Source organism: Pseudonaja textilis, chromosome 2 (genome assembly GCF_049901715.1).
Source record: "Pseudonaja textilis isolate UNSWEBS1 chromosome 2, rPseTex1.2, whole genome shotgun sequence".
In the NCBI taxonomy this organism is placed as follows: domain Eukaryota; kingdom Metazoa; phylum Chordata; class Lepidosauria; order Squamata; family Elapidae; genus Pseudonaja; species Pseudonaja textilis.
The window spans coordinates 2,895,837-2,920,836 of NC_141991.1; the positions used below are offsets into that span (position 1 = coordinate 2,895,837).

Below are 25,000 nucleotides of genomic sequence, written 5' to 3' on the forward strand. Positions count from 1 at the left end.
AAAAGCTACGTAGGATTAGGTTAACAACTCTTAATGCCTTTTTGGCTATGTAGTTACAGTGGGCTCTAGCACTTAGATCATTAGAGATCTATTCCAAGGTCCTTCACAGAGCTTGGATCATCAACAAGGTCTTGACTATTCAGCTTGTATTTTATTTTCTGATTTTTTTTTTTGCCAATATGTAAGACAGACCATTTATTTGTTGAGATTTGAAGTTGCCATTTGTTTGACCATTCTGATACATAGTCAAGATCTTTTTGAAGGGTAGCAGTATTGTCTGTGGTATTCAACAGCTTTACATCATCAGTGAAGAGAACGCATTTGCTCTTAATATGATCACAGAGGTCATTTATGTAGAGTATGAAGAGAGTTGGTCCTAGAATATTGCCTTGGGGGACACCACTGTTGACAGGTACAAAATTTGATAGGACACTCCCAATTTTGACTATTTGTTGTCTGTTTGACAGGAATGCTTCTATTCAGTTATGCAGTTGTCCAGAGATACCATCAGATTTTAGTTTTAGGAGTAATTTGTCATGTACCACTGAATCAAAGGCTTTACAGAAGTCTATGTAGATTGCATCTGTATCAAGATTGCATCTTGATCGAGTTGTGTAATCCATATGTTTTTGCAGTGTAAGAATTGTAGATTACAGGATAGTTTTTTTCTGAAACCAAATTGTTAATTAGAGAGTAGGTTGTTTTTCTCTAAGTGGAGGATGATGGATTGATAAATAATTTGATTCCATGACTTTACAGGTGATGCAGCATAAGGAGATTGATCTGTACTTTTCAACTAGGCTGGGGTCTCTCTTTTTGAAGATGGGGATGACCGTGGCTTGTGACCATAGGTTAGGCAAGGAGCTGGTCCTGAAAATTTGTTCAAAGATTATGCTTAGAGGTTTGGCTATGGCAGTGGATAGCTTTTTTAAGAAGTAGGCACATATTCTATCCGGTTCAATAGATAGAGATGGTTTTAGATTGCGTAGTGCTTTAGATTGAATTCAAACTATTGCAGAAAATGAGATTGAGGCAGTTGTTAAGTCCAGTATTGTTGGTGACTAGTTGTTCCAGTCCCAGATTTGTTACAGCATTGTAGAAGGTTGCATGTATGGGTTCAGTTGTACATTCGTTTAGGGTCCAGTTAATATGAGGTAGATTGAAGTCACCAAGAAAGATAAAAGCGTGTGGGCAGGATGCTGCCCATGTTAGTAGTGAATTTAGCTTGTTTACATGTTCAATGTCATAATCAGGTGCTCTGTAACATAGTAAGAATCGAAATGTGATATTTAAGGATAGTTCACAGATGATGGTCTCAGGAAGAGCAAGCTCCTGGGTCACTTGGATGTTTTTTTAGATGTAAGGATTTTTATAGAAGATAGCAACACCACCTCCTTTACGAATTTCATGATCTGATCAGTAAACATGATCGTCTCTTACTGTAAAAATGGAGTCAGGGAGAGATGCGTTGAGCCAAGTTTCACAGTCAAATATGATGTCGAATTTAGCCATATTTAGTAAGTGGAGAAATTCAGGTATTTTATTCACAAGGCTTCTTGCATTGAGTAGCTTGCATTTAAGGCCAGCGGTAGTTGGAATTGAGGTAGTTAGGGGCATACGTGCCTAGTCTTGAGTGATGGTGGATTGGTTGAGGTAGGGCTGTAGTTGAAGGTTATTGACTGTTTTCTAGTATGATTTGATTGTTGATTATACCCTATGACTATCATTAAGTGTTGTACGTTATGATTCTTGATTCTTAACGAATGTATCTTTTCTTTATGTTTACTGAGAGTATTTACACTAAGACAAATTTCTTGTGTGTCCAATCACACTTGGCCAATAAAGTATTTTATTCTATTCTATTCCTTTGAACTAAGTGAACTTGGAAAAACTACAAGCAGGATTAGGATTATGGATCCACCTTGTTGCGGTTTGCACTAGAAAGGCATTTTATGGATGCACATCTAAGAAGGACTCAAGTTTATTTAGATTATTACTCAAATGGTCCTTGCATGAGATTTTTGACAATTATAGGTAGTCTTCAATTTACAAGTGTTCATTTAGTTATTTTTCAACATTACACAACACTGAAAAAAAATGACATCACCGTTGCAGAATCCCCATGGTCACCTGAAGAAAGTTCAAATGCTTGACAACTGAATCATATTTATGACAGTTGCAGTGTCCCAGGGTTGTGTGATCATTTTTTGCGTTCTGACAGGCAAAGCCAAGGGGGAAACTAGATTGACTTAACAGTTAACAGATAATCAGAATTGGAAGGGACATTGTAGGTCATCTAGTCCAACTCCCCACCCAAGTGGGAAACCCTACACCATTTCTGACAAATGGCACTCCAATCTCTTCTTGAAGGCCTCAAGTGATGGCCCTCCCACAACTTCCGAGGGCAAGCTATTCCACTGATTGATTGTTTTCACTGTCAGAAAGTTTCTCCTTATTTCCCTTTTAAATCTCTCCTTGTTCAGTTTCCATCCATTACTCCTTGTCTGGCCTTCAGATGCTTGAGAAAATAGGTCGACCCCCTCCTCTCTATGTCTCCCCTGGTTCTTCTCTTCACTAGACTATCCATGCCTAGTTCCTGTAACGGTTCTTCATATGTTTTAGTCTCCAGTCCCCTAATCATCCTGGTTGCTCTTCCCTGCACTTTTTCTAGGGTCTCAACATCTTTTTTATAATGTGGTGACCAAAACTGGCCGCAGTACTCTAGGTGTGGTCTTACTAAGGCTTTATAGAATGGTATCAGTACCTCACTTGATCCCTCTGTTAATGCAATTTAGGTTTACATTAGCTTTTTTGGCTGCTGCTGCACACTGCTGGCTCATATTTAGCTGGTTGTCCACTGAGACTCCAAGATCCCTCTCACAGTTACTGCTATTGAGCCTGGTTTCACCCAGTCTATATATGCACTTTTGGTTTTTCTTGCCTAAGTATAGGATTTTACTTTTCCCTACATTGAATTCATTTTCTTAGATAGGGCCCAGTGTTCTAGTCTGTCAAGATCCATCTGGATCTTGAGCCTATCTTCTTGGGTGTTACCTATTCCTGCCAGCTTAGTATCATCTTCAAATTTGGTGAGTTCCCCTTCTATTCCCTCATCTAAGTTGCTAATATTGAAGAGTATTGGGCCTAAGACGGAACCTTGTGGCACCCCACTGCTTACTTCCCTCCATGTAGACTTAGTCCCATTAAGGACTACTCATTGAGTACGTTTTGCCGGCCAGTTGCAAATCCATGTAGTGGTGGTGCTATCTATTCCACTTTTTTCTAGCTTACTAAGAAGTTGGTTGTGGTCTACTCTATTGAATGTTTTGCTGAAATCTAAATATATTGTGTCCACAGTATTTTGCTGGTCTACTAATTTAGTCACTGTGTTGAAGAATGAAACAAGATTAGTTTGGCATGATCTTTTTTTAACAAACCCGTGCTGATTGCTAGTTATTACTTTACTTGTTTCTAGATGTTGGCAGATCTGTTTTTTTATTATCCTTTCCAGTATCTTCCTGGGTACTGATGTTAGGCTGATTGGTCTATAGTTTCCTGGGTCTGTTTATTTTCCTTTTTTGAGGATGGGAACCACATTAACTCTTTTCCAGTCCTCTGGTAGTTCCCTGGTGCTCCAGGATTTTTGAAAGATATGGTGCAGTGGTTCTGAGATGACCTCTGCCAGCTCCTTTAAAACTCTGGGATGTAATCCATCAGACCCCGGCGATTTCTTTTTATCAAGATCAGACAGGTGTTCTCTTACTATTTTTTGCTTATTGTAACTTTTATTTCTGGTCTGTCTTTTACAGTTATGTTTTGGGTGGGTTGAGCTATAGTTTCTTTTTGCGTGAAGATAGAGGCAAAGAATGAGTTAAGCAGTTCTGCTTTCTCTTTATTGCCTGTTACTTCCTTGCCATCTTCTCTCTTTAGTGGATTGCCTGTTTCCTTGATTTTTTTCTTGTTATTTATATGTTGGAAGAAACTTTTTTTATTATCTTTGACTTTTGTTGCAAGTCTTTGTTTGTTCTGAGTCTTTGCTTTCCTGACTTCGTCTTTGCAGATTCTGGCTATCTCAGGGGTGGGATCCGGCCGGTGTAACTACCGGTTCAGTGATTTTATGTTATGTTCTCTGCCTGCTGTTCTTCAGAGCTACTGGTTCTACAGAGGTGGACAGAACCTGTGCTGTCAAGACACTTTAGGGTTAATGGGATTTGGAATAGTTAGTTAGGAATTGAGAGCTGCTCCCTTAAGAGAATGCATCATGGTAAATGTAGTTAAAGTATCCTGGAAAATGTAGTCCATGTCTTGTGGTCACATCTATAATCCTAATTGGTCACTAAATTGACCCTTGTTGGGTTGGGGGAGGCTCCCTCACTCTTGCCTGAATCCATTATCAGGCAGCTGCTTCAATCATCACGGGGATGAGAGTTTATTATCTTTCTACACCAAAATGCAGATATGCGAAGGATTCGACATTTAGAAGAACCTTATCATAACTGTGAGTTGAGAAGGATGCCTGATGAACCAATAAAAAAGACTTTGTATGGATGCTTTGTGGAGTTGCTCTGTCTGTTTTATACCCATCCAGAGAGTAATAAGCAGAAGAGAACTGGTAGAATCCCACCCCTGGGCTATCTGCTGATATTCTGCCTTAGTTGTATGTCCTTCTTTTCATTTTTTTGTACTTATCCTTTTTTTCTTTCAATTTGCCAGAGAGATCTTTGTGCAGCCATGATGGTTTCTTCTTGGATTGCTTGTTTTTCATTCTCGGTGGTATTGTGCTGGCCTGGGCTTCTTTGATCATACTTTTCAGAGTTTCCCAAGATTCTTAAGTTGTTTTCCCCTTTAGGATTTTCACCCATGGAATCTTTCCCAAGTTCCCTCTGAGTTTATTAAAATCAGCTCTTTTAAAATCCAAGACTCTGATGTCATTATGTTCTATTGCTTGTGTTTATGTTACGTTGAATTCTAGTATGACATGGTCACTCTCACCCAAGGTTCCTGTAGTCCAACTATCTCTATCACTTCTTCCCCTGTTTGTAAGAATTAAGTCCAGTATGGCTGTCCCTCTGGTGCCATCCTCTACCTTTTGGACAACAAAGTTGTCAGCTAGGTTGGTTAGGAAGTTATTTGATTTCTCAAATTTAGTTTTCCAATTGTATCAGGATAATTGAAGTCCCCCATTACTATTGTTGTGTGTTTCCTGCATATGTTTATTAGTTGGTTGGAAAAAAGGATATCTATTTTTTCTGCTTGATTGGGTTGCCTATAATATACACCTATGGCCATAACTTTCTTTTTTCCTTTTATTTTTTTTTTTTTTTAAATATAGTTTATTAATTTTTACAATTAAAACCAGTCACAATACATACACAAATAAGCAAAAAAAAAGAAAGAAAGAAAGAAAAGAAAGAAAAGAGAAGAGGAAGAGAGGGAAAGAATTTTAAGAAAAGAAAGAAAGAAAGAGGTTACAGGATTAAAAGTATTCTTATTTTAACAGTTTGCAAGATCTTCTTTTGTTTTCATCACCTTAACTTGTGTCATATAACCACACCTGTTTTTAACTTATATCGCTACCTCGCTATTATGTATTGATACTTTTCTTTTATGCCTTATAATATATTATTTATCTTTGGTCAATCCAATTATACCAACAATTCCAGCTGTCATAGTATAGTGAAGTGTCTTTGTTTTTAGCGCCAAAGTCAATTTATCCATTTCTCGCATTTTGAGATTTTTTCAATAATCATTTCTTCTGATGGAATTTGGTGTTGTTTCCAATGTTGAGCGAAGGCTAATCTGGCCGCTGTTAAAATGTGTATAGTTATGTATTTGGTTTTTTGGAAATTTGCTTATCAAAAATCCCTAGTAGGAAGGACTCTGGTTTGTATTCGATCTGCTCTTTGGTGATTTCTTCCAACCAAGTTTTGATTTTCTTCCAATACTTTTGGGTTTCTGCACAGGACCACCACATATGGAAAAAGGTTCCTTCTTTTTTCCTACACTTCCAGCAATGCGGACTCATGTTGGGGTGCATCTTCGCTAACCTCGAAGGGGGAGATGCCATCTATAGAACATTTTATAAAGATTTTCCTTGTATGCTGCCGATTTGGTAATCTTATTGTTTCTGCCCCAAACTTTCTCCCATTCCGCTAATGTGATGCTGCGCCTACATTCTTACTCCAAGCAATCATATTTCCTTTTACAATTTCTTCTTCTAGTTCTGTTTCTAATAAGTAGTTTTAAAATTTTGTTATGTTTTTTTATTTGATCCTAATAAAATTTTATCTAACTGTTGCAGTTTGTTATTAATTCGAATTCTTTTTTGTCTTGTTTATATCTGCTTTGAATCTGAAGATAAACCCATTGATCAATTTTATGTCCTTGCTCTTGAAGATCCAGCCTCGGTTTCAAATTTCCTTGTGGGTCTAATAAGTCTTTGTATTTAATCATTTTGGTAAGCTCCAAATTGTTTGGGTGAATCATTGCCTCCATTGTTGAAATCCATACTGGTACTTTTGTATAATGTTTTTTCCTTATTTTCCTCCAAATTGTTAATAGTGCGTCTCTAATTAAATGTCTATGGAAATATTTTTGACTGGTTTTCCTACGTCCCATAGAAAGGCGTGCCACCCCTTTGTAAATCATGGCCTTCTAGAAATAGTATTCTATTATTGGTTAAACTCACCCAATCCTTCAACCAAACTAATGAGGTGGCCATATGGTATAACTCCCAGTTTGGAAATGCTAACCCTCCCCTGCTCTTCACATCCTGCATTGCTTTTACATTTATTCTGGGTTTTTCCTTGCCAAATAAATTTCAGGGTTGTTCTATTGAGTTCTTCAAAAAACTTTTTATGTAATTTAATTGGGATCGTTTGGAATAAATACAAAAATTTAGGAGAATGTTCATTTTAATAGTAGCAATTGGCCTAGTAGTGAAATTTGAAGTTTCCCCACGATTCTAAATCTTTCTTTACCTGATGTATCAGTTTATCATAATTGTTTTCTTTAAGTGTCTTACAGTGTGGGGTTAGCCAAATTCCTAAATATTTCACTTTCTTTGTCACTTGTATCTGCATTATTTCTTCTAGTTCTATTTTCTGTTTTTCTGTTAGGTTTTTGATCATTAATTTAGTTTTTTTTTTGTTTATTTTAAGTCCCGCTACTGCTCCAAATTTCTCTAATTCACTCATCAATTTTGGTCCCCTGTCTTTTGGTTCTTCAAGGAAGAAAATCATGTCGTCCGCAAACGCTTGCAATTTATATTCCTCTTTCTTAACTGTTAATCCCTTTATATCTGAATTCCTCCTAATTCGTGTTAATAATGTCTCTAATGCTAATATGAAGAGCAGGGAGAGAGTGGGCAACCCTGTCTCACTCCTTTTTCTATCTTTATTGGGCGGTGCATTCCCCATTCACTATTATATTAGCTTGTTGTGTGTCATATATAGTTGTTATAATATTTTCAAATTTGGTACCCAGATTCAAATTATAAATTTTTGAATTAAAAATTGCCAATTCAAATTATCGAAAGCTTTTTCTGCATCTAGAAACATGAGTGCTACTTGTCTCTCTGGGTGGGCTTCATAAAATTCTAGTACGTCTAATACTATTCTTAGATTATTCTTTATTTGCCTAGTCGGAAATAAAAAAGAAGTAAAGAGAATTTTGGAAGTCTGAAGACTCTATTATCACTAACATTTGGATTGAAGTTATTAAATTGGATCCAGAAGCAGAACGAAGCCGATCGGGGGGAAAGACAGAGCAACTCCATAGGCAGTACCCAGAACGCTGAAACGAGTGGGAATATTGCTTACTGGCAGCTGTTACTCAGCAAATCTTCATTTGCCATTTCCGGTGTGCTAGAAGTGGAAGCTTCCAAAGTGAAAAGCGGAAACAAAAACTCTTGTCTTTGGAATTTTCTTTTTCTTTTCCTCAACCCTTTTCTGTGTGTACATACTTACTAAAATAGCCTCTCTTCTTTCTTACTTGTTGATGGTATGCTATGTTGAAATATGCTTGCTTTTTTTTCCCTCTGATTTCCTCTTGATAAATATGTACATTTAGTAATGAAATATTAGAGTGTTAAAATATTGGATTAATTTAGTTAAGTTAGTATTAATAGAGATTGTTATAATTTGAATGGGAATATAGGGAGACAGTAAGAATATTATGCATTAGTTACTTAATAAGCTTAGAGCTCTCTAGACCAATATTATATTTCTTTGTGTGGGTTTATCTGTGAATGTAATATATTTTATAGTTAAGGTTACTTTATATTGAAGTTAAACTAGAGAAAAATATATATACCTTACTAATTAGTCAAGAATATAGCTACTTAATAGGTTGATAGATCTTGGTCAATTTTAGTTACAGAACTAAGAATACTGAATGCCAATTTGGAATAATATATTCAATATTGTACAACAACAAAAACAAATTTTAAAGGAAATGTCTACTACAACTACCACTGCTTTGAAATCTGGTAGGAAGGTTAATCCCACAATAATGTCTACTTTGACAACAACTTCACCCATGGCACAAAAAACAATAGAGGAAACATTACCAACAGAGAAGCCAACTAGCATCTCGAATGCGAATATCCAAGCAATGTTCCTAACTTTACAGGACTCATTGACAAGATTGCAAGAAACAATGATTAAAAACCACAGTGAAACAAGGGCAGATATCAATGAATTGAAGGAAGAAATGGGAAACTAAAGACAGAAATGAAAGCGGACATTTCTAAAGTAGAGGATAAAGTGGGGTGTTGCAGCAGGCCTTGGAGAAAAACGAAGTTATAATAAAAGAAGTAGAGAAAAGAACCGAACGAACAGAAAGGGAATTAGAAAGGGTGGATGAAGATCTCAAAAGCATGAGCAAAGAAATGGAGGACTCCTTGTCCTCCTAGAAATGGACAAGGCTGCAACTTACCTAAGATTCCAAAATGTGACAGAATCAAAAGAAGAAGACCTGGAATACTTGATGGCAGAAATACTGGCGGTTTATTGAAGATGGATAAAGATGAAATTCAAAAGAGTTTGATGAAGTCTACCGGGTCAATACAAATTATGCAAGACGCCACAATTGTTCTAGGGAAGTACATATACGATTCACTAGAAGATGTGTTCGAGACATGATATATAGAACCTCAAGAGATAAAACTATAACCTACAAAGAGAAAGAAATTGTGATTCTTAAACAGATACCGAGGAGAATAAGGGAACAAAGGCGTGACTATAAATTCCTGGCAGCATATTTAAATAAAAAAAGAATCACATTTAAATGGCTTATTCCAGAAGGAATGTTAGTGTCGTGGAAAGAGAGGAAAATCAAAATAGATACTATGGGAAAAGCCCAGGATTTTTACGAACGGATGGTGGGCCCACAGGAGCAAAGTAGTAGGGAGAAATTGGACACAAAGTTTCAAGAAGAATACAGTGGACATAAAAATAGAACTGGAACGGTAGGAAACCAAGAAAATACCTATCCACAACAAAAGACAGAAGGAACTACATCAATACAAGCGCAAGAAGAGAGAGGAATTGTTACACGACAAAGAGCAAAACAAAACTAAATAGATGGGAGAAGAAAAAAAATTACTATCAATAAACATAAATGGTTTAAATTCAACAATTAAGAGAAAAAGGATATTATCTAAATTAATTAAACATAATGCAGATATAACGTGCCTGCAAGAAACCCATATAAAGAAGAAGGATGAAAAATATTTAGAATGCCCGAAATTAGGAAAATTATTTACCACACCAGCAGATGAGGAGAAAAAGAAGGGAATCGCAGTATATGTGAAAGAGGATTTGAAATCTGAGCTAATATGGTCGGACTTAGAAGGAAGGACTCTGGGTTTGCAGATCTGGATTAATGATATTCCAATTCTTTTAGTAGTAATATATGCCCCAAATGGAGACCAAAAGAGTTTTTAAACACCTATATGGAAAATTGGTTGAATTGCAAAAAGAAATATTTGTATGGTAGGGGACTTCAACTCCATTGCTGATTTCCAAAAGGATCACAGTAATGCCGGAAGAATAAAAAGGGGAAGAGAGAGCTCCCCAAGATTTGTAGGGAAATGATGAAAGAGCTAAATCTGACAGATATATGGAGAAGATTACATCCTGAAAAAGACAATTTACATTTTATTCAAATCCCCACCAAACATGGACACGGATTGATATGGCATGGATGAGTGGAGAGATAGCAAATGAGACAAAAGAAGTGGAAATTTTGCCTAATGAATGGGCAGATCATAATCCAATACAGGTAATATGGAAGGGCAGGGCAAAACCAAAGAAAAGATGGACCTTAAACACTCAATTAATAAGAGAGAAAGAATATATTAATAAATTAAAGGAGGAATTGATTTTTTTATTAAAGAAAATGATAACGGAGAAACCACGAAACAAAACGTTTGGGATACGATGAAGGCGGTTATAAGAGGCACAACAATCTCTTATAATGCTAAGAGAAACAAGGAAAAATATTCCCAACAAAACAAATTACAACAGAGAATTAAGGAGCTAGAAACCCTTCTACAAAATAACCCAAAAGAATCCAAACTGCAAAATCAGATAAGTATAGTCAAACACAAACTGAATTTAATTGATCAAGAGAAAATGACTATGAATTTGAACTTAACTAGACAAATCTATTTTGAACATGCCAACAAGCCAGGAAGATGGCTATCTTATAAATTGAAAAAAAGAAAGAGAAGAGACTGATATACCAGTTAATAGATAGCAAAGGAGATACATACCAGGAAATAGAACAGAAAAAGAAATCATTCATAAATACTTTGAAGATTTATACAAAAGAGAGGATGTCAGTGAAGATAGAATAAGGAATTATCTAGATGAAGTAAAGGATAAGGCAATTGGGGAAGAAATGGCTGAACTATTAAATAAAGACATTACTGAATCGGAATTGAAATCAGCAATAGAGAGCCAGAAAATAATAAAACCCCGGGCCCAGACGGGATCCCAGGGAGCTGTACAAGGCAATAGCAGATCAAATTGGACCACTTATGGTGGAAGTTTTTAATGATGTTTTATTAGCAGCTAGGATGCCGGACTCATGGAGGGGGCACTGATCTCGCTGATCCCAAAGGAGGATACAGATCCCAGATATATAAACAATTACAGGCCGATTTCACTCTTAAATACTGATTATAAAATATTCACTTCTATTATAGCAAACAGATTAAAAAGATTGCTAAACTTGTATATACATGAAGATCAAAATGGATTCTTTTTTCCTTTTATATTGACCTTCATGCATTCTCAGAGGTTTTCATCTTTGGCTTCATGCATTTCTGTAGCAATATAGTCACCCTTTACATACAGTGCAACTCTACCTCCACTTTTATGGGGTCTGGTTTGTTTGTTTTTTGAACAGTTTGTATCCTTCTACCAGTATGTTCCAATCATGGGTTTCATCCCACCTAGTTTCTGTTATTGCAACTATATCATATCTACCTTCATGTATTCGTAGTTTGAGTTCACCCTGTTCCTCAGACTTTGTGCATTTGTATATAGGCATTTGAGATCTTTATGTCTTTTTTTTTTTTGAAAATTTTATTTGGGTTTTCACACACAAAAAAACATAATACAAATAAAACATCTTTTTTTGAAAATAGCATGGTCCCGGGTTACACTTCTTCATACAGACAAACTCAATTTCATGCTCACTTTTATGTTCTATTCCATATCTTATTACTGTTTTACATTTTCTACATAGTTTTTCTCCTTTCTTAATTTTCTCGATTTTATTTAAGTATCTCATATCAATTCAAATCATTATATTTATACTTTTGTCTGTCCTGTTTCAATTTCATATTTTCTTTTCTCATTACACAAATTTTCTCCTGTAATTACTAATTGGAGTATGACACCTTTATATCTTTTAATTTTATCCATTCAACTCTTAGTTAAGCTTCAATATATACCTTGAGGTTATAACATTCAATATAACACATAACTTCCAATCGAATTCTGCTTGGTACATTCTTAAAATACACACTATATTCTTAAAAAGTGATTATAAATATATGTAATTAAAACACTCATTCCATTCCAATTCAGTTCTATCATTAATATTCATTAAAGCCTTAACTTCTTGAACATTTCTTTTCAATTATATATCATACTTCCTTGGGAACACTTATAAGTTTTCCATAATTAATTTTTTCCCCTATTTCTCTACCCTTATATTTTATAAAACATTAAATAATTAAAATGTTCCCATCCTTTCTTAATTCAATTCTCTCATTCATTTTATTTCATTTATTTATTAACAAACATTTCACTAGATTACAATCACTATTTTATCCATCATTTTAATCATACCTTGTTTCATATTTTCTAAAATTATTTCTAATATGACAATACTATCTTATGTACCTTTGCAGAATCCCTTTTTCAATTAAATTTTCACCCATTATCTCTAAATAGGCCCTTGTTAAGTGACTTTTTACCTCATTTTACTACTTTTCTTACATCTGTTAAGGGAATCCGATAGGTAACTTAGTAAAACTGTTAAGTGAATCTGGTTTCCCCATTGGCTTTGCTTGTCAGAACGTCGCAAAAAGTGATCACACAACCCTGGGACACTGTCATAAATATGAGTCAGTTGTGAAGCAACAACTTTTTGTCACCTCCCCCTCCCCCTTGCCTTTTGCTGCCACAGCCTTCTCCTCACTTGCCTTCCGCTGAAGTACATGTGGAGAGGCTAGTATAGGATCCGGCCAGGTCAGCAGCTGCTTCTCTCACCTTCTGCTGCACAGTGGAAAGCTTCCAAGTCCCCCCCATTAGAAACGGCTTCTGGGCAAGCAGAGAAGCAAGGCAGGTTGAATCCTGCTTCTCTCTGCTTTCCCATGAGGCATATCCGATGAGGCGGGGGGGATTTGGAAGCGTTCCGCTGTTTTGGGAAACTGTGCTGTCCCAGCCAGTCTATGGGAATTGGATGGTTACTTAGGAATTATGAACTGTCCCCTTAAGGGAATGCATCATGGCAAATGTAGTTAAAGATATCCTGGGAAATGTAGTTCATGTCATGTGGCCACATCTGTAATACGGATTGTGTCGTATTGGCCGATACGAACAAAAGACGCGAGGCAGTGACCTGAGTTCAGCTCATTTATTAAGGCTTAAAACAAGTGAGTGTGGCTGGGTGAAGTCGCGGCTTATATGGATCTGGTGCCGGGCGCTGCGGCCAATGACAGCCGTTCGAATCGCCCGTGATCGGCTCAGCCAATCGCGGTCGATTCCGAATGTCCAATCAGTGCCGCGCGCTCGACCAATCTGGTGTCTGCGCACTCGTCCAATCAGGGTTGCTGGATTTCAAGAATGTAAATGTCCATACAGAACAGATTGGTCACTAAATTGACCCTCGAGGGGTTGGAGGAGGTTTCCCTCCATTCTTGCCTGGACTCATGAACTGATAGCAGCTTTTTCTTTTGCTACGAGATGGCTTAGGAGATAACCATCTTTTACCTCCAAGGCTGATATACAAAGGATTGGTCATTATAGAAGAACTTCATCACAAATGTGAGTTAGGAAGATACCTGATGTACCAATAAATGTACTTTGTTATGGATGTTTTGTGGAATCTATCTGCATCTGCACAGCTATAAATCCACCTCTGTGCATGAGACAGGAAAGAAACTTTTGTTCACCCAAAAACAGAAGCAGGAAAGATCATGTGGAGAGGCTCATGTCAGCAAGGCGCCCCTTGATCAAGTTCAGGACAGCTGACAGCAGCTGTGGGGAGCAGAGCCTGGAAGCCCTGATGCACCACATATGCGGCTGCATGAATGGCGGGGGAGGCACAGAAACAGACTGGTCCCAGAAGCCCCGATGCAACCGGAAACACCATTGCCGCCTTGCTGCTGCTGCATCCCCCACCTGCTGCAGGTATGATGAGCGTGAGCCCCTGGACAGGTGACCACCTGCCTCAACTGCTGCTCCCACTGGCTTTTTTTTGGTGCCAAGAGTGGAGGCAAAAGAGAGAGAGAGAGAGAGAAAGAGAGACCAGTCCTCTTGGAGAAAAGTTGTGCATCTCCCCGTATTCCTTTCTCCGCGAGGAGCACCTTTAAACTTAGTGTGCTTCACAAATGAGGAGGAGGGGACAAGGCTTCTTAAGGAGAAACAGAGAAAGCAATATGGGGATATGCGCAACTTTTCTCCTGGCTGACCTTCTCCATCTGGCCCGGCACCCACTCCCTGCTCTGTGGATCTGCTGCCGGCTTTAGGACCAGTGCCGAGCCGAGCCCTCGCCCCAGGAGAAGCCCCCGCAAAGCGGCGCTGCGCTCTTGGCCTCCAAATGGGGTGAGCCAGTCCACTCAATGGGGGAAACCCACAGCAACATACGGGCAGAGGCAGCCCGGTGTGAGGCTGGACTCAAAGTTTGTTGGCCTTTGGGGGAAAGCAGAGCTCCCATTCCCGGCTGTGGCTGCACCTTGGAAGGCTCGGGCCCCAAACGACGGCAGCTGCCTGTCTCAGTAACGCGGGGCAGAGCGAGCATGCAGTGGGTTGTTTGCCAGGGAAGGTCTTTTGGGGAGATTTTGGCATGGGAAAATCTGCTAATAAAATGAGCCACTGGTCTGCTACGGACATTGGGGGCAATGGATGCATGCATCCATTGAAAGTCTTTCTAATTTATGTTTCTACAGCTGCAATTTTGGTTTCATTTTATCTTCATGTCAATAAGCAAATACCTCAAAGAGTCACTTAAGGGAAAACAGGTCACTATTATGAACCTTATCCTTCTACTATGTGGTAATTGGCAGTGGATAGCCTGTAACCAATCAAGATGAGGAAAAAAACATTCAAATAAAGCAGAAAGCCGGCACCAAATTCAAACAAAAAACAGCTGCTAAGCCTGATACATAAAATTAAAAAGAACCCAATACACAAGCCTGAGGGTGGCAGAATAAGATTCTGCCAAAACGTCACAATAATAAAAGCACAAATATTAAGACATGGGAAAATACCCAAAGAAACCTAGATACCATACACACACACACACACATACGCATACATAACACACATATATACATGCTACACATACACACATAAAATCATTGCCCATTTTGAATACATAGTGGAAAGGAAGAAACAGTACTGGATACATATATACAAATGTGTGTGAAAAAAACTGCAAAGAAATAACAAACAGCTTCCAGTCTTAGCAGTTATAGATGAGAGAGAGAAAGAGAAATGAGAAACAGAGAGAGGGAGAAAGAGAGATGAGGAAGAAAGGGAAAGAGATGAGAGAGAGAGAGATGAGAAAAAGAGAGGAAGAAAGAAAGAAAGACAGAGATACCTGTTTAAAAGAAAATAGAAAAATGGCTCTGTCATTGGTCTGCCAAGGTTGCAGACCCCTGGGTTAGGCAAACACCATGGTTGTTAAGAGAACCTTGTGGTCATTAAGCAAACACTGGTTGTTAAACAAGTCCATTTTCACCAATGGGTATTTTTAACTGGAAACCTGAAGGAATTGTTGGAAATTGGCAAAAAACATAGAAAACCTCAATCACAAGACTGTGTGGGATGTTGTAACTGGTCATAAGTGTGTGTGTGTACGGCTATCAAAACACGAAAAACAGGTCAAAACACCAGAAACTCTGGAGGTCAGTCGTAAATTAGAACACTTGCTAAGCAACTGGCCATTAAGAGAGGACCACTTATATTTGGTTTGCCAGTCACATGGCCACCTAGCTACACCCACCCCAGTCACATGGCCACTTAGCCACACCCACAAATTAGGCCACGCCCACAAAACTGGTTGTTAAGAAGTTTGAATCCCACCCCTGGTAGAGTACAACAAGCAATCAAATCAGAGGAGGAAACAGTCAATATACATCGTAAGGATACATTATTTACATTGTTGTTTCAAATATTCCAAAATATCAAACTCAAGTATCACATTCTTCTTCAACTATCCTCTAGGTTAAATCTAGTCCAATGCCCATCACCCGAGTCCCTGCGTGTCCTCTGGCATCGCTCGCGGGATCCTCCAGGGGGCTCCCTCGGTCCCCTTGGAAGAGCTGGGCACCGCCTCTCCCCCCCTCCCCGCTTTCGAAGGAAACTGAGCATGCCCCTTGTTTTATCCACGTCACAAGTTTTCCCTGTGCCCGTCTTCCCACCCCTTCCCCCTCCCCCGAAAAGTCTGGGAGAGCATCTGGCTTTTCTACCGTGTCCGATCCGGCTCCCCTTCGCTGGGAGCCTCGGGCGGAGTTTCCTCCAGAAGTCCCAAGAGTTTGCAGGGAAATCTTACACGGATGGAAATCCAGACGTTGCTATTGGAGGCGAGCGTGGCGACCTGCCAAAGTTCGTCAGGTTCGGAGTTATGGGAAAGGGAGATCCCGGGTCCCATGTTCCCCTGCCGCCCCTGTGCATGCACGGGCCAGGCCGGGGAGGAAGCCAAGCTCCGGAGGGCGGGGGAATGAGGACCGCAGAGACGAGGGATGCGTTTACCCTCCAACCCTGCGGGGCGGGGGAGCTTTGGAAAGCAGAGATTTCTACTTTCCAAGCAGCCTTTTGACTCCTTGACAGCTTCCTGCATGTTTCGTGGCCCCGTTTTCAGAAGGGGATTCTCTCCCCACCTCTTTCCTAGGCTGAGAGAAGCGAAATTATTAGAGTAAATAATCAGACACTAGAAGTCCAAAACTTTTCTAAATGTATTTATCCAATATTTTCAGTCCTTGTTCGTAGCTTATCTGGAAGGGCAATCCTGAATTTACTGCAGCAGTCAGTCTTCCGAATAAGATACCCCCTCCTTACAGATATTGCTAGATTTCTTTCTTTGTTTTGGAGGAGAAGGAAGAGGTTGCTCAATGTTCAGATTTGTCACCCTATTGAACTCGCTGTGTTGTCCATTTCAGATATGGAAATGGTAAATTGGAAATGTTTCCTGGTTCCTCTGGAGTCCAAATATCTTGAGTGGTAAAAGGGCTGAATGGCCTTCGGACATATGGCTAGACCTCTTGTGATTAATAAGACTTTGGAAATTCATCAGTCCGTTTTGGAACTAGATTAGAGACCAGAGAGAAAATGGATGGACAAAGCTCAGCACATGCGGGAGTTGGAAAAGGCCCTCCAACTACTCAGCCTTGGAGATACGGGAAGAATGGGGCAAGTCCTGGGCAGAAGAGCCAAGAGGAAGAAGCCAACAGTTCAGAGGTTCAATGCTGTCACTTCAAAAAAGTGCAATTCAAGGAGGGCAGGGGTCCCCGAGATGTTTGCACTCAGCTTCACTACCTTTGCCATCAATGGTTGCAGCCAGAAAGACACACGAAGGCTCAGATACTGGACTTGGTGCTCCTGGAGCAGTTCCTAGCTGTCCTTCCCCCAGAGATGGAGAAATGGGTGCGGGAGTGTGGAGTGGAGACCAGTTCCCAGGCAGTGGCCCTGGCCGAAGGCTTCCTCTTGGCCCAGGAGTCGGAAAAGATGCAGGTGTGACAATGTAAACATTTCATCTCTAAAGAGAATCTCTCTGAATTTGTTAATTCCTTTTTCGTAGAGTTCTCTGGGATTATTAATACCTAAGGCCAGTTGTTCCATTTTTCTTCCAGAGTATGTATTTGGGGCAATTCTTCCATTCTGTTTTGTGTTTCAGAAATAAATATTAAACAAATAAATATATATATGCTTATTTAAAGGTTCAGTATGATAATTCCTTAGTACTCTTTCTTTGTTTCTTGTATAACATCATGTCCAGAAATCCTTGGAAACTTTGAGTGAATATCCCAAGGGAAGGAAAGATTCACTCAGACCTTCCCAAGAGCTGCTGTTCAGGGAGACTTTACACAAAGATCAAAGGAATGAAAGCACGCCAGGTAAGATAAGCTCTTTCTGTATAATGTGACTTCAACATTTAGCTGATTCTTTTGCTCCCCTTGATTGGAATCTCTCTCCTTAGAACAAATCTGCTTCCACCATTTTCCTGTCTTACAGAGAGTAGAAAACTATCCTTGGAAATTTTAGAATCACCTCCTCTTTGTGGTGGGGCTGAAGGGTTGGCTGAACCGCAACTTCAGGTAAGGAGGAAAAAGATTGGAAAATCTCCATGAATCTTGGATGGGTTTCATTTTGTTCTAGAGTTTATTGTAATAAATTGCTGTTTGTAAGCAATATGAATCTGACATCCGGTCATTCAAAACTGATAGGTGGCCTAGCCTATCTCTCCCTTCTGAGGGGATCCTTTGTGAGACGCTTTCTCCTTTTCTCCTGCTTCGCCATCAGGTTTCATTGACCAGACCTTTGTCAGCATAGGGGCTTCTTCCTTCTGTCTCCCAGGGTTATTCCCACACACCATTACAAAAAAATACTTTTTTGCCTTTTCAAAAGCATTTGGGACAACTGTGACCTGGTGACTGAGAATCTCCATAGATACAGCAGTTATAGCGAAGCTTTTCTGCGCCGAGTGACCAATCCGGAACATGCATGTGTGTGGAGCATCAGAAACCCAAAGACCAGCTGGAGAAGACATATTTGCCTACAGAGGGGGCTCTACATGCCACCTCTGGCACACGAGCCATAAGTTTACCATCACTGACATATACTATTACAAGTGATCTCACAATGAATTCTGCAAAAGATGCTTATTTTGTTCACTGGATCTCTTTCAATTGGAAGAAAACTGGCAAATTATTCTTGGGATTATCTGTTAAAAGGAAAACTTGTTTTCTTATTCAGGGTGTTGTGTCTTTTGAGGACGTGGCTGTATATTTCTCCAAGGAGGAGTGGTCTCAACTGGATGCTGGCCAAAAAGCTCTCCATGGAGAAGTCATGCTGGAGATTTCCAGGAATCTGTTTTCTCTGGGTAAGAATCCCTATCTCTGTTCAGAAACACGCAAACATCATGGGGTGGGGGGCTTAGTTATGATTACTGATAAAACATCACTTATTTATTTATATCCAGCCTTTATATTTTGGTAAATAATAATAAAGGCAGTGGACAACCCAGTATTCCTTCCTCCTGCTGTTTTTCCTACAACAACAACCCTGTGACATGGGTTGAGCTGAGAGAGACTGGCCCAAAGTCACCCAGCCAGCATTCATGCCTATGGCAGAACTAGTACTCACAGTCACTCAGTTTCTAGCGTGATGTGTTAACTGTTTCACCAAACTGAATTTATAGAAGAAGGAAATTTATTGAAAGAAAAATTGGAAAACTGTATAGAATGCCTTTTCACATAAAGGAATTGGCTTTTCTTTTTCTGGTAATAAAATGCAACATTTCATGCCATAGAAGATTTTAGCAAGAATCTGAGGGACACATCGGGATGATATCATCTCTTGAGCAAGGTTCTGCTTACTAGGGTTCGATGTTCATACCTCCACCTGGTCCTAGATGGGTCTTGAGTGCCATGTCCCTTCTCTGAAATGTGCCCACTTGTATACCAAGTTTGGCATCAGCCTAATTGAGGGTGGGGAGCTATTGCCATCCAGAAATTCCCCTCCACTTTCAAAGATTCTGCTCTGCAGACAAGCGGGGATGAGACTTCCAATGAAGTTGGGGAGCTGGTAGGTATATTGTTGACCCAGCATGATACTGTGTCCAATGGACTTCAGGGGTTTGTGGCACCATGAAATAGTCCCAGGTCAAAGCTTAGATTCATTGTGATATGATCTAATCCTATTATATGAGTGTCAGTAGAGATACATTTGAAAATGGGTCTTTGCTAAAACCTTAGTTTGCTAAAGCCTTCATATTTGCCAGCAAAGAATCCAAAATATATTGATTATTCTTTGGCTAAATTTCATAAGAAAAGATGTGATTGTTCTCCTATTCTTGATATATTTCATTTTCATTTTTCTTTTTGAAGGCTTTAATGGGCAAGAGAATAAGAATAAGAAAGGGGAAAAAGCAGATCAGATGCAACCAAAGAGTGATAAAACAAAGCAATCACAAAGTAGAATTAAAAAAGGCTTTCCTCGGGTCAATTGGCTTCCTAACCGTACAAACATCGATGCGGGAGAAAGACCATATAAATGCATGAAATCTGGAAAGATGTTTAATAAATCCGATCATCGTATTTCTCAGAAAAAGATATATTCAGAAGAGAAGGCATATACTTGGAGGGAGTGTGAAAAGACCTGTAAAAATCACATTCTTAGAAGTCACGAAAGGAATCACAAGGGAGAACAACTTTATAAATGCTTGGAGTGTGGAAAGAACTTTACTCGTAAGACTCATCTTAAGTCCCATAAGAGGATCCACACAGGTGAGAAGTCATATCAATGCTTGGAGTGTGGAAAGAACTTTTCTAATAATTACTCACTTATAAGGCATCAAAGGAGTCACAAAGGAGAGAAACCATATCAATGCATGGCGTGTGGAAAGGGCTTTAGTAGTAAATATGCTCTGATTCACCATAAAAGCATCCATACAGAGAAGAAGCCATATCAATGCACAAAGTGCAGAAAAACCTTCTGTTATTATGACTCTTTTATAAGACATCAAAGAATACACAAAGGAGAAAGACCTTATAAATGCATGGAGTGTGGACAGACCTTTACTTATAGCATTAATCTTAATTCCCACAAGAGGATCCACAAAGGAGAGAAACCATATCAATGCATGGAGTGTGGAAAGACCTTTACTTGCACCAGTGATCTTACTTCCCACAAAAGGATCCACACAGGAGAGAAGCCATATAAATGTGTGGAATGTGGAAAGGGCTTTAAGTGGAATTCTGCTCTTACCTCACACAAAAGGATCCATACAGGAGAGAAGCCATATCAATGCATGGTGTGTGGAAGGAGCTTTACATGTGGCAGTAGTCTTTATTCCCACAGGAGGATCCACACAGGAAAGAAACCATATCAATGTAAGGAGTGTGGAAAGAGCTTTACGTGTACCAATCATCTTAACCGTCACAAGAGAATCCACACAAGAGAAAAGCCATATCAATGCATGGAGTGCAGAAAGACCTTTACTTGTACTGGTCATCTTAATTCCCACAAAAAGACCCACACAGGAGAGAAGCCTTATCAATGCATGGAATGTGGAAAGACCTTTGCTTGTAGCAGTACTCTTAATTCCCACAAGAGGATCCACACAGGAGAGAAACCATATCAATGTGCGGAATGTGGAAAGAGCTTTAAAAGTAAATATGCTCTGATTCACCATAAAAGCATCCATACAGACGAGAAGCCATATCAATGTGTGGAGTGCAAAAAAACTTTCCTTTACAATCATTCTCTTATAATACATCAAAGGAATCACAAAGGAGAAAAACCTTATAAATGCATAGAGTGTGGAAAGACCTTCACTTGTAGCACTAATCTTAATTCCCACAAAAAGATCCACACAGGAGAGAAGCCATATCAATGTGTGGAATGTGGAAAGGGCTTTAAGTGGAATTCTACTCTTACCTCCCACAAAAGGATTCACACAGGAGAGAAACCATATCAATGTACAGTGTGTGGAAGGACTTTTGCTTATAGGAGTAGTCTTAATTCCCACAAAAAGATCCACACAGAAGAGAAGCCATATCAATGTGTGGAATGTGGAAAGGGCTTTAAGTGGAATTCTGCTCTTACCTCCCACAAAAAGATTCACACAGGACAAAAGCCATATCAATGCCTGGAGTGTGGAAAGACCTTCACTTGTAGCAGTAGTCTTAATTCTCACAATTTGAACCACACAGGGGAGAAGCCATATGAATGCATTGAATGTGGAAAGGCTTTTAGGGAGAGTAGTAATCTTACCTCCCATAAGAGGATCCATACAGGAGAGAAACCATATCAATGTAAGGACTGTAGAAAGACCTTTACGTGTACCAGTCGTCTTGATTCCCATAAGAGGATCCACACAGGTGAGAAGCCATATCAGTGCATGGAATGTGAAAATACTTTTCATTGTAGCAGTAATCTGAATTCCATAAAAGGATCCATGCAGGAGAGAAGCCATATATATATGTGTGTGTGTGTGTGTGTGTGTGTGTGTGCAATGTGGAGAGGACTTTAAAGAGAGTTGTGATCTCACTTCCCATGAAAAAATCCATACTGGGTAGATGTGGAAAAACCATATGAATGCATGAATATGAATGAGTGTGGAAAGAGCTTTGCATAAAGTAAAGCTCTTTGCTTGTCATAGAAAGATCCACATGCAGGAGAAACCATATCAATAAAGGAAGTGTGGGAAGAGGTTCAGTAGATATACAGGTTTATTACTGCTGTTGAGCCCAAAATTCCTATTGCTAAGCGAAACAGTTGTTAAGTGAGTTGTGCTCCATTTTACAACTTTTCTTGCCACATTTGTTCAGGAATCGTTGCAGTGATTAAGTTACTAACATTAAGGAAATCTGGCTTTTCCATTGATTTTGCTTCTGATTCTGGTCAGAAGTTTACAAAAGGTGATCATGTGACCCCAGAACATTGCAACTGTCATAAATATAGTGACTTGTCAAACATCTCCATGTAAGTCATGTGACCATGTTTCAACAGTCATAAGTGTGGAAAATGGTCATAAGACACTTTTTTCAGTACCATTCTAACTTCAAACAGTAGTAGATGAACTGTTTTAAGTTGAGACTACCTGTCTGGGAATTCAACATAATTCAACCAAAAGCCGTAGAAGAAGATCACATATATATCAACGTAACATGTGAAAAGAATTTCAGAATGATGAATTCCTCTCATAAGAAAAACCAGAATGAGAAGATAAATCTGTGTTCAAAGATACTTTTTGAAACAATAGAGCCAAGGTGGTGCAGTGATTACAATGCAGTATTGCAAGCTAATTCTGCTGACTGCCAGGAGTTCAATTCTGACTGGCTCAAGATTGATTGAACCTTCCACTCTTCTGAGACCCGTAAAATGAGGACCCAGAATGTTGTAGGCAATAATATGCCGATTCTGTAAACTGATTAATGGAGTGTTGTAAAGCAGCAGTCGCCAACCAGTGGGCCGTGAGAAAATTTTGCTGGGCCACAAAGAAATCTCACCCCCAGAGCGTCCCCCCCCCCAAAGCAATTAATCCGGGCTGCACAGACACACAAGGCTGCGCCACCCACATGGCCCGCAGGAACCCTTTCCGCACACTCACTCCTTACCCGGCAAACTTGTCTGCTAAATTTCTATTTTTCCTTTTTCTGACCATCATCTGTTCTGCTGTGCCGGGAGATTTAGATTAGCTAGGAAGCAGGAAATGGTTGGATTTCTTGCTTTCTAACTAGTCTTTAGATCTTCAGCTTTGCTTTTAAGTACAGATAAACCTCCATTAGGACTGAAGGTTTGCTTGCAAGCCAATTCAGTGCAGACTCATGGCAAGCAAATTTGAGAGACTGAGCTAGCCGATGGCAGATAGATCACTAAATGATTCTGTGAGCAACTCAATCTGCCTGCTTTGCCTGCTTTTGGGTAAATGTTGCTCTTTTAAAAAAATAAAAATTCAATATTTATATAAATATTTATATTTACATACAAGCCATGCTCAGACAGTCATGACTACCAAGCCACACCCACAAATAGACCACACCCACCAAACCAGTTAGTGGTCCCTGGGATCTAAAATTATGAGTTTGGTGGTCCCTGAGGTCCAAAAGGTTGGCAACCTGTGCTGTAAAGCACTATGAAGCGGTATATAAGTTTAAGTGCTATGGCTATTGCTATTTTTGTCTTTCTATGACATGATAAGGAAATCTCTAAATTCAATTTAAATACATTGGGTTTAATTGAAATTAATTGGATTTTAATTAGAATGGAATAAAATTAATTTTGGATATGAGTAAAATATAATTGATATGGTATGGTTGTCCATGAGACATTTTTTAAAATTCTTTTTAATGAATTAAAAATAAAACAGACAGGAAAACTTTTGGGAGGATTTGCGGGGGGGAATACTTCAGGTTTTCAGAGACTCAGGCTGCTTTGAAGCTATTTATTCAAATACTGCTCAGTTACATTTCTGTATCAAACTGTTGAAAGGGCACCAATTTTAGTTTTGTAGCAACTGTGTCACTTTTTTGTGACATTGGTTTTGTAGAAGACTGAAAAATGGGCTCAAAAGAACCAGGCTTTGGGCAAGAGAGAGGTGTTATTCTTTTTCAATCGCTTCTTAGCTCTATTTCTCTGTTTTTTTCTTTCATTAATATAAATTTCTTTTTTGTTCTTGCAGTGTCACATTGAAATCCACACTAATCTCTTCAAACCATGGGAGTCTTCAGCTCTTTTATCTAGAAGAAAATTGGTATTTTGTTTAGTCTGGATGAGTCTTTTAACTTCCTACTCATATTTTCTTGAGCTGTCTTCTCAACTGAAAAACCAAAATGAAGCTTTTTTTCTTTTCTGCCTCATGGAATTTGAAGGCAAATCTCAATATTTGCCTTCCTCCATTTTGTAATTCCATCTTTCCTCCAGTCACCTATGAGACACCATTCTCCTATTCGTCTCTCCATCATGGCGCCTTGTTTTGAGGTAAAATTTCTAAAACTTCCATGAGTTTGAGCTTTCTCTCCATTTTGGAACTTGTTTCCTTTTGATGCCCCCTTTTCAAGCAAGATCGTTTCTTTCAGATTCTTCCCATTGTTGCTGCTACCAGATGCTATTTTGAACTGCTGTTAGCTGCCCCGAGGCATGAATTTGAAAAGGCAGCTGAAATAATGGAAATAAAACATCACTATAAATCTTCATTGTCCTAAGTGAGGCGTGTCAAACTCCATTTCATTGAGGGCTGGATCAGCATTATAGTTGTCATGGCCCTGTTGGAATCGAGGGGGAGACTGAGCAGCTGACAGGGAGTGTGACTGTGGCTCTGTTGGCTGTGGAAGAAACTGGGGAAGGGCAAAGTCCGGCTGGGCAGAGCAGCAGAGAGGTAAAGCAAGGCAGAGGGAATTCGGAGGAAGACCCAGTCTCACCCCCCCTCTTTATCCTAGGGCACGCAGAGAGGAATGGAGAAGGGAGCAATGTGAGTTGCGTGGCTTACGGGGAAGGCAAGGGCCCTTATTCTCTTCATTAGCTGCAGCTGGGAA

At 39.3% G+C, this 25,000-nt stretch overlaps 2 protein-coding genes across 3 annotated transcripts in view; both read left to right on the plus strand.

Moving 5' to 3' along the window:
- Positions 1 to 16,211: 16,211 nt before the first annotated feature.
- LOC113452885 (uncharacterized) lies at positions 16,212 to 24,661 on the plus strand. Of its 2 annotated transcripts, none has more exons than XM_087927782.1 (7): positions 16,212 to 16,349; positions 16,904 to 17,474; positions 17,740 to 17,857; positions 17,976 to 18,058; positions 18,717 to 18,843; positions 19,850 to 21,844; positions 24,148 to 24,661. In XM_087927782.1, exons 2-7 carry the CDS (start codon positions 17,073 to 17,075, stop codon positions 24,156 to 24,158), a joined length of 2,736 nt encoding a protein of 911 aa, XP_087783908.1. In that variant the 5' UTR covers positions 16,212 to 16,349; positions 16,904 to 17,072; the 3' UTR covers positions 24,159 to 24,661. The 2 variants fall into 2 exon arrangements, with proteins under 2 accessions (XP_087783908.1, XP_087783907.1); XM_087927781.1 differs by having other exon boundaries at positions 16,222 to 16,358.
- The window catches only part of LOC113451647 (uncharacterized), a 211,170-nt gene continuing 202,450 nt past the window's right edge, over positions 16,281 to 25,000 (plus strand). Inside the window, exon 1 of the mRNA XM_087927996.1 lies at positions 16,281 to 16,358. The gene's annotated coding sequence lies outside the window, so the exon portion shown is untranslated. The remainder of the gene's footprint in view (positions 16,359 to 25,000) is intronic.

Excerpts from the sequence above, each read along its gene's own strand:
- LOC113452885 (XM_087927782.1), top strand. The coding sequence starts at position 17,073 with ATGGATGGACAAAGCTCAGCACATGCGGGAGTTGGAAAAGGCCCTCCA. Across the intron at positions 17,475-17,739 it reads AGGAGTCGGAAAAGATGCAG|AAATCCTTGGAAACTTTGAG; the intron begins GTGTGACAATGT and ends CATCATGTCCAG. Across the intron at positions 18,844-19,849 it reads CAGGAATCTGTTTTCTCTGG|GCTTTAATGGGCAAGAGAAT; the intron begins GTAAGAATCCCT and ends TTCTTTTTGAAG.